Here is a 14065-nt window from a genome sequence, read left to right on the forward strand (position 1 = left end):
CTATATCATCGCTCCAGGCAAGAAATTGGGCCTCCCGAAAGCTCGGAAGATCCCAAGCCATTGCCACGTACGTGCCGACTCCATCGACCTCGACAACCGATTCTTCAAAGACAACTTCAGAGACCAGAAGGAAATTAAAGATTCATCAACCAACCCCGACAACAGGGAGGGCATAGACCCATGCACCCCATCCCCGACGCTGATTTCAAACTCATCCTCCTCAAAGACGATCCTAACAAAGGGGTAAAGGTCGGGGCAAACATCCCACACCTTGCAAAGAAACAACTCAAAGCTTGCCTCAGAGAAAATATTGATTTGTTTGTGTGGTGCGCTGCCGACATTCCCAGATTAGATCCAAAAACTACACGCCGTCACTTAATTGTAGACTCGGCCCTTAGAGTCGTAGCTCAAAGTAGACACAGACAGTCCCTGAAAAAATGGAGGTTGTCGAGCAGGATGTTATGAATTTATTAACTGCTAATTTCATTTCCGAAGCCAAGTACACCACTTAGCTCTTCAACACTGTATTCGTGAAAAAGAGTCATAGAAAATGGCGCATGTGTATGTGTATGGACGTATAATATTGTTACAACTTAATCCCCATGGCAAACGGGGGAAAAAATATACGTCTTTCATGACCGAATCGGGAAACTATTGCTACAACGTGATGCCCTTTAGACTAAAGAACGCCAGAGCAACATACCAGTGAATGATGAATAAAGTTTTCCAGGGAGAAATCAGAGACATGCTTGAAGTCTACATGGATGACATAATCGTTAAATCCTAAGAGGATAATGATCACGCTGCCCACCTGAAGAAAGTGTTCTACCAAGCACAAAAATGTAAAATGCTATTCAATCCAGAAAAATGTACGTTTGGGGTACGAGCAGGAAAATTCCTCGGCTTCTATCTAACAGAACGAGGAATCAAATTCAACCTTGACAAGTGCAGGGCCTTCTCCGAGCTCCCCACGCCTAACTCTAAAAATTCAATCTAGATGTTAAGCAGGAGGCTCACGTCCCTATCTCGCTTCGTGGCAAAATCTACCCAACATGCCCTCCTCTTCTTTAAACTTCAAAGGAAGGAAACGACCTTTGAATGGTCGGAAGAGTGCGAGCAAGCCCTCCTCCACCTCAGGCAAGCCTTATCCAAACCTCCGGCCCTTACCAGGCCCAACAGCGGGGAAATCATTTATCTCTACCTCGCGGCCGCCAACGAGGGTGTCAGCGCAGTCCTCATTCGGGAAACTCCCGAAGGTCAAAAACCAATATATTTTAAAAGTAAGGCCTTACAAGGTCTCGAGCACCGATACCAGCGTATGGAGAAGGTAGCGCTGACCCTCATGAACGCGGCAAGAAGACTAAGGCACTACTTCCTCGCCCATACCATTGTTGTACAAACCGACCAACCGGTAAAACAACTATTGGGATGACTAGACATGGCCGGACGGTCCGGGTGCTCAAATGGTCGTTGGAGCTCTCTGAATTCAATGTCAAATAGGAAAGCAGGAAAGCCCTAAAGGTCCAGGTCCTGGAATACTTTGTCGCCGAGATGACTCTGCCCGCCGCCCCGGTACAAGGAACTCATAAATGGATCATCTTCGTAAACGGAGCTTCCAGAGTGGGGCCGAAATCATTCTCGAAAACAGGGAAGGCATCCTAGTCGAGGTCTCACTGGCCTTAACCTTTCCAACGTCCAAAAATTAAGCAGAATATGAAGCCTTCCTCGCTTCGGTTGTCCAAAGACCTAGAAGCATAAGAGAAAGAAATATGCACTGACTCCTATCTCGTCGCCCTCTAAGTGCGAGGAGAATACCAGGTCAAAAATGAAAATCTATCCAAGTACAGCACTCTAGTAAAAGAAAAAATGGTTGTCTTCACCACCGTAGAAATAAAACACGTCCCTCGATAACATAACGTATGGGCAAACGTCCTATCCAAACTCGACAACACGAAAAAGAAAAGGGGAAACAAGTCAGTCATCCACGAAATCCTTCCCCGACCAAGCATCGAGAAACTGTCGACCATCCTCAATATCAACGCCACCGGAGACAATCATTGTTAGATGACCCCGGTCTTCAATTTTCTTGCCTGCGGCAAACTGCTTTAAGACCCCAAGGAAGCCAGCACTATAAGACGCAGGGCCTGCTCACATATCCTAGTAAAAAACAAACTCTATAGACGAGGATTCAACACCCACTTCTCAAATGTGTCAAAGAAAGCATGGTCCCCCACATCATGCACAACATCCACTAATGCATAAACGCCCAACACTTCGGTGGTAAATCCCTATCCTGAAAGGCTCTGCACGTCGATTACTATTGGCCGACCATGCAGTTTGATGCCAAGGAACATGTAAAAAATGCAACAAATGACAGCGTCACATGGACATGCACATCGTACCCTCAGCGTCACGCGAGCATCACCATAGGTGGGATCATACACAAGAATCAAGCCTAAGAGGAGTGACTATTGCCTAGTCCGAGATACTTGGTCACAATTCTTGCCTAAGCGCTTGATTTGAAGTCTCAAATAAGAAGTTATATGCTAGTCTGAGGGACTTATGATCTCTTCAGTTGAGCTACATATTATTGTGCCTGGGGGACTTAGACTCCACAAGAAAAATAAACTCTCGTCTGAGGAACTTAATGTCTCCTCGGGTGGGACTAAACTCAAGAATCATGCCTAAGAGGCGCGATCAATGTCCCGCTTGAGAGAATTAATCATAAGTATTGTTTGAGGTCTTGATTGGAAGTCCCTCTCGAGAGGTTTAACGCCACGTCTAAGGTATTTATGTTTTCTTCAATCAGGCTACACATTACTATGCACGAGGGACTCGGGTTCCCAATAATAATTGAGGCCTCGCCTAAGGGAATGCAGATTCTCAGGATAATCCCCTAAGTTGTCTCCAAAAACAATTTGTCTTCCATCAAAGGCTTCTTGCTTGAGGGATTATGTAGTGTTATAATTGTAAAAGGCCCCACCTATGGTGATGCCTTTAGTACGCCTCACAAGAGGCGATGATGGAATTTTTCTCAAAGGGAGGTATCGCCTCGCCCTGGGGATTTTCTATCGTCCAATCACGGTAGATGTGGGATAAGACGTTTCTTGGGTAGAGAGAAGGCAATGTCATCAACGGACCCACGTTTCCCTTATAAACAAGTATTCAACAACCCATCATTGACTGAGTGGGCAGTGACCATTCCCAAGAAAAACTTATGTCCTATAGGCCTTTATAAATATTTTTTTCCTCAAGGGAAAATGCACATGTCATTACACTTTAAAGTGTTGCGCTTATCAAGATCACAACTCAGATGATCACCCCCGATAACTCATCCACAAAGCCTTTAACCTCACGTGAGTAGGATCCTAAAACCATTGTACAGGGCTTCTCTCCGTTGTGAGCAAACCCTAAACACCATACAATATAATATACCTACAAAGGCCTCTAAGTCTCCCTGCCATTGTAGACGTAACACACACACACTTGTACTTTTTGAGTAGTACACACATGAACATGCATTATCACAATCAAGTAAAAGATCAAGAATTCATGAACTATTTCCCTTCCACTCATCATGGATTTCCTATTTGGTGGTAGTTCCCAATTTGAATCTTAACTAGAACCCACCTTTGATGAAAACCTGGTAATTCCTTTCAAAGTGGTGATTAAGGAATAATGAGGACGATTACAACTTTCTTGATGTTTCTACTCAAGAATTCACTCCCAGTTGAACATGCAATAACAATTGGACTTGATCAATCCTTTCATCCTTCTTCCTCAAAGGCTACGCCTCACTCCCCTCTTGTTTCTCCTCTCCACTTTATTTTCTAAGTTGAGGAAAGAGAATAAGGACGGAAAATTAGGCTTTTTCTCATCAAGTGGAACTTAAAAATAGTTGTCTTGAGAAATGCCCATTTTACCCTTTTTCTAAAAGGTATTTACTAACGATGTTATTCTTTTATTATTTATGGACTTGAGCTCTTGGTTAATTTCTAAATCTCTATATTAGATGTCGAATTCTATTCTTTAATGGACAAAGACACTATTTAGAAATTAGGTTTTTATAACTTTGGTGATAAACACCATGCTTTCAAACAACTACAATAACTATAAACTTATTTTGGTACGAAGGAAGATATTATACGTTGTATTTCTTAAAGTATAGATTTTTTAAATATTTTTCCAAAAAAAAAGGTCTTGAGGTTTAATAATCTAAGTCATAGCATATATAATTTTTTACCATAATCATCTTGATGTATTTCAAATGACAAAAATTGGTATGTTTCAATTTTTTAGTTTTTAAAATAAATTTATTTAACTTAAGTAGAATTTATGAAATTTATATTAGAAAAGCAAACACAAATAGCATATATAAAAACTAGTTTAAGCACCATTAATTTTGTCTCAAATGAAAACTACCATAATAATTTCATAAAAAAGAAATATTACACTTGATTGGTCTTAAGATAATCATGCAAGTTTGATCATTTCTAACGATTTTTGGAGGAAAAAAACTAAATTAAAATTCATATGGAATATACAAAGACAAGTTCAATAATCTAAAATTTAAGAGATCCACATCATAATCTCTCTAGCTGCTTGCTGGTAAATTTCCTTCATTAAATTTGTGTCATGTGAACCTTGCCTTGCCTGCAAAATTAACATAATTCAATTAAGTTATTCATGCAAAATAACTCTTTTTATGATTTAGTAAACTATTATAGTTGTTTGGTACCACAATATTGTAATTTCAACAAGTTTACTCAGATATCACGTATAAGCCATAAAGACGAGAGAGATCGGGTTTGAAACGTACATGTGCTTGAATCATGTAGAAATTTCCATTTCTGTTGCACATAATGCTGGCAGATACAACATCAATCATATATTTCTCCAACACAAAAGAAATTTGTGTCAAAAGACCTGACCTTTTAGTAGCGCATATGGAGAATTGTACTTCATCGCCACATATATTTGTGACGACATTTGGAGAAGTCCATGTTTGAAAAGCTACTTGTTGTGATGGAGGTGCCGATAATGATAAGGCTTTTGAATTAGGATATGAAGGTACAATTGCAGCAGTAGGCAAGTTATTATTATAACTTAAGGATCTTTGATCAGCTTTGATTGTTTCCCTTGGTTCATATGGCCGCCAATTTGATTTTTTTATCACAGATGATGGCTCACTTTCAAATAGGGATATATATTTCAGCTTTTCTTGCTTCTCCTTTTCTAACTTTTCAATAAGTTGTTGTAGATTTTTTATTTGTGTCACTGCTCCATCCACAATTGTTGATTTATCAGCCTATAAAAAATATTCAAAATAAGAATTTTAATTAGTAAATATGATAACAATTGATTCAAGTCTCGCATTATATCTAGGTTAGATTTCTACAAACTATGATAACAAAAAATGTTTGAGTTGGTTTATTTAGAAAATTTAGTGTACATAGTGCACGAAATAATTGAATATTTTCTTTCACCCTTAAATAACTCTAGTTAGATAAGGGATTTTGTGGGTCATGCTCAAGAAAGAAAAATTCATCATTTATGGTTATCCGAGTTTGGTTAATATTATTTTTTTAACATAGTCGTTAATAAAAATTAAAATAGATATTGAAAAATAGAGATATTTCTGTCCTTTAATAATTTCTATTTGTCCAAATTGAAAAATATGGTAACCATGACATTGATCATTAGATAAAGTTCAACGGAGAAAATAAACATTTGTTTTCAAATAATTGAAATTACTAATCTATTTAGTTCAAAATAAGTGATGTCTCGGCAAAATATATACTACAAAATCTATTTGATTATGCAATGATTACCCGAAAACTAATTGAAGAAGAAAATGAAATTACCTTAGAAGGTAGTTCAGGAAGCAAATCATGAAGGCTAGAGAACATGTTACTCATTTTCTTTCTCCTTTCTCTTTCAGTCAAAATATGCATTTCATGATCTGGATCACGATACTTTTCATCTTTCCCTCCCCCATTTGTATCATTCTCACTTCTAATCACAGCCTTATCTCTGCTTCGTTTTTTATTCACACGAACTTCTCCTTCATTAGGACCTTCTTTATGGTTCAATGATTTCATATTTAACTTTTGTTTGCTACTCTCGCCTATGATTTTAGAATTTGTGAGATCATTCAACAATTGATTTTCACTTATGGTCATGTTTATCTTTGAGAAAGAAATAGAGTATAAGAAAGACAGAAGATGTTAGAAAAAATAGAAGAGAATTAATATATTTATATAGAAATACAATAGAGTTTTGTGGAAGCTACTAAGAAAAATAGTATTAAATAAATAAATAAAAATGGAGAACTTAGTATAGAAGCATTCAAAATTTATTCATAATACAGTTGTTTTTCTTTACGTGACAAATACTTATAAACTAATCATATTGATATTTATCATTAAAAAAAAACAAATCAAAATTTAAAAATGTGTACAACAAATGTAACTTTTCCTTAAGATATTAGGACCTCACCACATAATACTAACACTACATGCATGATTTGTGTTAAAGTGGTTTATTGAAATTACTGCGTGTGGCCGTTATTTTGGAAAATTTAATAGCAGTTTTGTAAAAATCATGCTTGTTCCTTGCATTTGGACACCGACATATTAAAATGACTAATTTTAAAATTTTATTTTTAATTATTTAAACAATGAATATAATTATATAATTAATAAATAGTTTTGATGGTATTTTATTTACCATTGTGATGTCGACATTAAAATACACTTCAATCCTATCCACCTAGATAAGCATTTTCTATTCCTATTTAGTTAGGGAGTTCTAGAATTATATTATCTGAAAATAACCACTAATTGAAAGATCTAGATGAAGCTATAAATATATTTTTTCTAGAAGTTATTATTAAGTTATTAAATTTAATATAATTTTTAATTATCTTGAGTTTAACAACAACTAATTAAAAAAATTTAATATAATTTTTAATTATCTTGAGTTTAACAACAACTAATTAAAAAAATTTAATATAATTTTTAATTATCTTGAGTTTAACAACAACTGATTAAAAGATTTAGAAGAAGAAGTTATAAGTATATTTTTCCAGGAGAAGTTATTCTCACATTATTAAATTTAATAAAAAAATTAGTTACCTTGAGTTTATTTGGTAGTGTAGGTTATATTGGTTGAAAATTTTAATTTTTTAATTAATAAACTTATATAAATTTATGTCTACATCCCGGAACTAGCTAGTAAGTGCAAGGAGGTGAATCAAGTGTATGTGTGAGACAAATTCAATCCTTCAATAAACTCTATGCACCATATAAGTCGTCCTAAGGTTGAGATACCCCAAGAGATGTCATATAGGTTGTCCTAAAGTTGATATATCCCAAGAGATGCGATATAGGTTACCTCATGGTCGAGATACCCCATATGCACTTTTATGAACATTATAATGATAGAACATTCGACTATTATGACCGTTGAATATAATTAAACTATTTTGTTATCCCTTGCCTCATATGAGGAGGGGGTCACTATAAAATGAACTTACTTTAAACAAAAAAAAATAGATTAATTTGATACGACCAAGTCATCTATTGTGGCTCTTTTTGACAAGCATCATATGAGTTATTCAATCATTGTTCTTAGCGTGTAGATTTAGCACCCACCATGGGGCCAGATAAATTTTCAAACCAATGGCATAATCATTATTACAGGACAAGGGCGGGCAAGATCAATCAAGAATCACAAGCCACCATGGAGAAACTACTTGCCGTTGTGGAAAACTTTCACCAACAAAACAAATTGATGCATGGTAGCTTTCACGCCTGGCTACAAAATCAACACCAACCCTAACTAGAAGATGATGACTTGGAAGACCCAATTGACCCGTAGTTATTGACCATGGAAATATGGGACGATCAAGTCCTAGATAATTTCAAGTCTCCCTAGTTGTCCACATATAATGGAAGGAACAATCTACATAAGCAAATCATAATGGTCAACAATTAGATGGCCATCATCGAAGCTAACGACTTGACAAAGAGAAAGCTGGTTGAGGGAACATTAAAATATATCACATTATGATGGTACATGAGCCTCCCCATATTTTCCATAATCAACTACGAGGATTTGGCGAGAAAAATGATACATTAATTTTTTGCCAACAGACACAAGAATGTGTCTACCACAAGCATCTGAAAAGTCCACCAGGGGTATGCCGAGTCTCTCGAAGAATACCTAGATCATTTTAATGAAGAGACCATCAAGGTCGCCCATCCGAATCAAAAGATGTTTGTAGGGGCCGTTTCAGAACGGACTTTATGCGGGTCACTATAATGATTCCTTAGATCAAAAATCGAAAATGAAAATGAAGGAAATAATGGCGCAACCGAATTTTACATCAAATGGGACGTAATTCATATGGAGAATAGGTTTAGATATGTAAAATTGAAGGGAGTGGTAAAGTCAGAATCTGGAAGAAAAAGGAAGCCTGAGGATCAAGCTCCCCCAAGAGAAAATGTGGCTCAAAACAAATCGAAGACCATACAAATATCTCACCCTGCTGAACACAAGGCGAAAAAGGATTCTACAATAAGTTTTCTATACAAATATCCTCCCTGAACCTAATCCGCCCAAGGAGAACATGATGAGAGTGGATACAGACAAGTGGTGTAAATAACATAAGGTGAGAGGTCATCACACCAAAGATTGTCACCAAATTAAGTAGGAGGTTGAGAAGCTGATACAAAGGGGCCATCTTCAGAAACATAAGAAGACTCGAGCACAAATTCTATGGGACGTACACCGAGAATAAATTATTTGTAGTGGAGAGTCAATTGCAATCGGGTAATGAAGCTAATAGGACTATAGAGATAAGGGAAACGCGCATGATTTCAATAATTAGGTGGCCATTGAAATTAGAGTAGCGCAGGAGACAAAGAAAAATTAGATAAGCTTGTGGTTAGTGATGGATGGAGTATCCACGAGATTTTGTTTTGATTGGAAGCATCTTCCTATGAAACTCATCAGATAAATGTTTCCGTTCACTCCAGTATCTTAAGGATCCACCAAAATCTAGAGGAGTAATGTTGGTGAACTAGTATAAAAGAGACACTATGGTTTGTGTGTGATTAGATGTTCAGTGCGTCAGCCCGTGGAAATTAGTACACGGAGAGAGAGAGAGAGAGAGAGAGAGAGAGAGAGAGAGAGAGAGAGAGAGAGAGAGAGAGAGAGAGAGAGAGAGAGAGAGAGAGAGAGAGAGAGAGATAGAGAGTTGAGTGATATGTTATAACCATTGAAGATGCTAGATGGAATTAAGTAATATATCTCGATAAATTTTTGTTGTGGCTTTACCTTTTGCACTAGGCATTCATATTTTGATATGGGTGGTTGTGGATAAGTTGACCAAAATCACCCCCTTTCTTACCTGACAAAGACCACGTGTAAGGTTATCAATATAGAGGAATTATCTGTAGTTGGGATCATTTGGTTGTGTGGTATTTAATCCGAGGTGTTTTCCAACTAAGGCCAGAAGATGAATCGAAGTTCGAAAACTTTTGACGTGTAACTTGGATTTAAAATGGAAAGATTGAAGGATGAAGAGTATCCAACAAGAGTAAAGTGTGGTGATTTATGAAGCTTCATAGGCTCAGTGTAATAAAAGAAGAGTTTGGATCCTGGAAGACTTTGTAACCAAGCAGATTAGATTGGTGCGTCGGAAGTGGTAGAATTTGTACAAAAGTGGAAGGACCAGTAGACCAAGAAGGATTAGAGAACTCGTAAAAAATGAAGTTTTTCTATAAGGAGGTACTAGAAGCTCAAGTATATCAGGGAATTATGCAAAATGTCTAGGAGTCACTTCTAGATGGAGTCCAGTGTTAGCCAAAGAAGAAAGTGTAAGAAGCGTTTCACGCTCTAGTTTAAATGAAATCCGAGGACACATTTTAATTTAAGGGAAGGATGTAATAACCCAACCTTATGCCTAAATTTGTACCACTATTCCTAATTACTAATTAAGTATAACACATTTAATTAGCGATTAATTATGGGAGTAAAACACTAATTCCCAAACTCTTGGACTAATGTCATAGTTGTATATTGACATAAGTGCAAGGGTAAAAAAGTAAATTCCACCATTCTATCTTTTAAAAACCATAATTTTAGAGGAAACCTTCAGTATTATCATTCTTCTCTTTCCTTCCCAAAAATATAAAATGAGAGAGAAAGTAGAGAAGCAAAATATGGAGATGGAAAATGAAATTGAGAGAGGGAAAAGAAGAAAGGTTCATGATTCAAGCCAGACTAACATCAAGGCAAGCTAGACTAACATCATCTCCTCATCATCAAGATCAGAATTTGTGAGTTTTAAATGTGGGTTTCTTAGTTAGTCTTAGCACCTTGTATGATAGGTTTTCCACATGATTCTTGCAATGTTGCTTTTAGTGAGTAAGAGTTTGCTAGATTGTTGATGCATGTTTATATGGTATGATTTCGAACTTGCATGTGTTGGTTTGTATATGTTTTGATTCCCCGAGTGTGTTAGTATATGTTAGGGTTGAATTTATGGTGGATTGGGGTGCTGAATATGGTGTTAGAACACTGATTTTTGAGAAAAGTCGCAGAGTTTCTCGTTTAGCAGTGGATAATTTGCTTAGCGAGCTATGCTAATATGCAAAATTGTTGTGGCACTGAAATTAGCATATCTTGAATTTCGTAACTTGAAATGAGACACGGTCAAATGAATTGGAAAATGTCGTACCCTAAATTATTGATCTGAGCATTTTAATTTTTCAGACAACCAACTTTGTTTTATTTTGTACAAAATAATAGTGGATTTTTGCAGACAGTCCGGTTGGAGCAATTTTCAATTGCGTGTAAAATTGGAAAGGTTGTTTTTAGATTTGGGTCTGTTTAATGAACACTATTACGGGTATGTGAGTTTGGTTTGCTTATTTGTTATCGCATTCACGGACGTTCACATTTTATTCGGGTTAAATCCTTTTTATCTGGGTATTTTGTTAGTCGCAATAAATAAAAGGAAAAATTTAATAATTTTCATAAAAATTATTTTGTTTAATAATATATTTTTATTATTTAAAATGACAAAATAAATTGTACTAGATGATGGACAAAATATCTTCTCAAATTATCTCAATTTCTCACTTTAAGGACAAAATAAACTTAATAAGTTTCATTACTCACACTTTTCACATATTCTTCTCATACACCCTCACTCACACACTCTCACTCACATTTTTCTCCTCACTCTCATTTTCATCTCACTAAAAGACAAAAAGGACAACCAATTTTCATTGCATAATTTCACACTAAAATTAGAAAACGTGAACAATGTAAAGGGGGGAGGATAACAAAAAAAACCATAGCATCATCCTCTCACCATCGCCATTTTCCCACTTATTAATCACTACCATTTTCATTCTTCTCCAACAACATTCACACAATATTTTCACCATCACCCTTTTCCTCCATAGCAAACATAACATCCATCTTCCTTAACACACAACATAACCATCTTCAAGCATTCATCACCCAACACCAGCACCTCTTTCATTAACCACAATCACACACCATTCAACATAACAACCAACCTTCATCTTTGATAGCATTCATCATCTCCAACATCCACCATCAACAACACCAACAAAATCAACACAATATCACTCTCAATAGCTCATCACCATCAATAACATTCATCAAATCAAAAAACAAAAAAATGAAGCAAAAAAAATGAAGGAAATTGATTGAAAACTTTTATCAAACACATTGTAAGAAAGATGGAAAGCTCAGCGTTTTGAAAGCATTTTGATAACAACACAATAGCCAAAACAACAAGAGTGACGTTTTATTATTCTTGAGAAAAGAGAGAAGTGTTTTCCTAGTTTCTGGGAAAAAGATGATATTATTACGTTTTTGCTATTAAAAAATTATTGGTTTTATTTTTTGAAAAGCCAATGGTATTAAAAAATAATTAATGGTTTGTTTTCTAGTGTTGAAAAGACAACATTTTGGTTTTTTATTTTATTTTACTTTTATAGTTGTAACTAGTATGGATGGATTAACGTTTTTATATTGTTTGGGCTTGGATCCTTCTTCAAAATTTGAGTCCATCTTGTTTGCAACTGCCATCTATGTACAATTACACTTCCTTTTATTTAGACAATTTTCATCCCACCCTTGGCTTTATGGGACGCACCCCTGAAAATCCAAAAATGTTTTTGGATGAATTCGAAGATGTATCTTTGAACACATTAAATACAATTTCTTTGCCAAAAAATATTTAAAGATGTCTCTCCGAATTCACCTTTTGGCATTAAAATAATCAAACAACCCCCACATTTCTTAAGGAAATTTGTTTGAAAATGCATCTCCGAATTTTAGTCTGTGCAATTTTTCCATAATGAGTTTTCAAGTATTGTGGTGTTTTCAATCCAAACTAATTTCAATTTGATTAAAAATGTTATTTGTTTCAATGATTAATAAAAACGAATTTTATAGAAACCAAATATTATAGAAACCGAATATATTAGTACAACCATGATTCTAAAAGTCGATTAAAATTAATTAAGATACAATCAAAATACCTTAATATTTATTCCTAATCCTAACATTTTGGTTCATCCTCTGCCTACGGTAAGCCATGACACTTTGTGCCTCACAAAGAATGGACTTTACTAGGGCGACCGCTTCATCTCCACCTCTCACAAACACTCCAGACTCATTGCTCTGATGTGTAAGTCGCATAATATTATGACAGTTCTGCTACACATCACTGACACGGTCCTTCAATGCCTGCTGATCCTCCAGGAGCTCAAAATACTAACACTAACCTATTTGAGCTATGTAATACATTAAAACTAAAATATTTGAGCTAATACATTCATCAAAAATTAAAATAAACTAAATGAAATACTTACTAAAAAATGTGTTGGTGAGGGATTAAAAAGCTTTGTTGTTGAATGAAATAGGTATAAGGAGTTGGGAATGGTAAGAAACAAGTAAATGTAGCTTCAAAACTTGATCTTGAATGGAAACTTTAAATGAGTATTTTAAGGTAGAGAGGAAGTTGTTTTTCTCAATGTAAAGAATGAGAAGAGGGAAGGGTATGGTGTGAGCTTTAAATATGCTCGCCTAGTTCGAATATGCATCTTCGAACTATTTTTTTTAAAAAAATGTTTGTTCGGAGATACATCTCTGAACATACCATTAAAATGACTTCGGTTATGCATCTCCGAATTTTATTTAGAAAAAAATGGTTTTTGGTGCGTCCGGGGATGCATCTCTGAAAAACATGGAGCATTTTAGAAATTTCGCGCAAGGTCTGGAAGAGTGTATATAGGTGGCATGAGAAATTGTCTTTATTTATATTTGACCTAATAAGTGGGCTCAAAAGCCCATTGGTATGTAGAAAGTAAATTCACACTCCCCTATTTTTTTCATCCACCTCTTGTTACCTTCAATTATTTTTATTTCATTTATTGTCTGCTAATATTTCATTTTAGGAAGCATTAACTTTAGAATTTTTAGTTTACTTAATCAAATAACCGATGAAAACTTTTCAAAATTCAGACTAAAAAGATATAATCGGATGTACATCCGCTTTGTCCTCGAGTAATCAGATGCAATGTATACACCTTTTTTAAGTTCGATTATTTATCATCCGTTAAAAAATACTTTAATCACAACTTGGATGAAAAGGGGTAATCAGATGTACATCCATTTTGTCCTTGAATAATCAGATGCAAGGTGTACAACTTGTTTAAGGTCAATTATTCATCTTCCGCTAAAATATATCATTAACCAAAACTCGGATGAAAAAGGATAATCAGACGTACATCTACTTTGGTTGCGACGACCATATTTTTGTTCATTTGGGGTTTTATTAACGTTTTCTCTTTAAAACAAAACTTCATTGGCGACTTTATTAAATTTCAAGTGTTTATTCGCACGAGTATTTTTTGTCCCGCGACAGAAAGCTGGTTCAACTAACTATCTTATGATTATTAAATATCATGTTTGTATGACTGTTTGTGATATATTATCATCTTAGAAACATGAC

General features: G+C 35.4%; 1 protein-coding gene across 2 annotated transcripts in view; it reads right to left on the reverse strand.

The window, feature by feature from the left end:
* The window catches only part of LOC131602227 (transcription factor bHLH95-like), a 67375-nt gene extending 61179 nt beyond the window's left edge, over positions 1-6196 (reverse strand). Inside the window, exons 1-3 of one of the 2 annotated variants that reach the window (XM_058874275.1) lie at positions 5865-6196; positions 4820-5308; positions 4516-4653 (exon numbers count right to left, since the gene is read on the reverse strand). In XM_058874275.1, coding sequence (XP_058730258.1) covers positions 4570-4653; positions 4820-5308; positions 5865-6182 — 891 coding nt within the window. In that variant the 5' untranslated portion in view covers positions 6183-6196 and the 3' untranslated portion in view covers positions 4516-4569. Of the gene's footprint in view, positions 1-4515; positions 4654-4819; positions 5309-5864 lie in introns of those variants that run through there. The other variant, XM_058874276.1, reaches the window with a different exon arrangement.
* Between the last annotated feature and the right edge of the window lie 7869 nt (positions 6197-14065).

Source organism: Vicia villosa, linkage group LG5, assembly GCF_029867415.1.
Source record: "Vicia villosa cultivar HV-30 ecotype Madison, WI linkage group LG5, Vvil1.0, whole genome shotgun sequence".
NCBI lineage: Eukaryota > Viridiplantae > Streptophyta > Magnoliopsida > Fabales > Fabaceae > Vicia > Vicia villosa.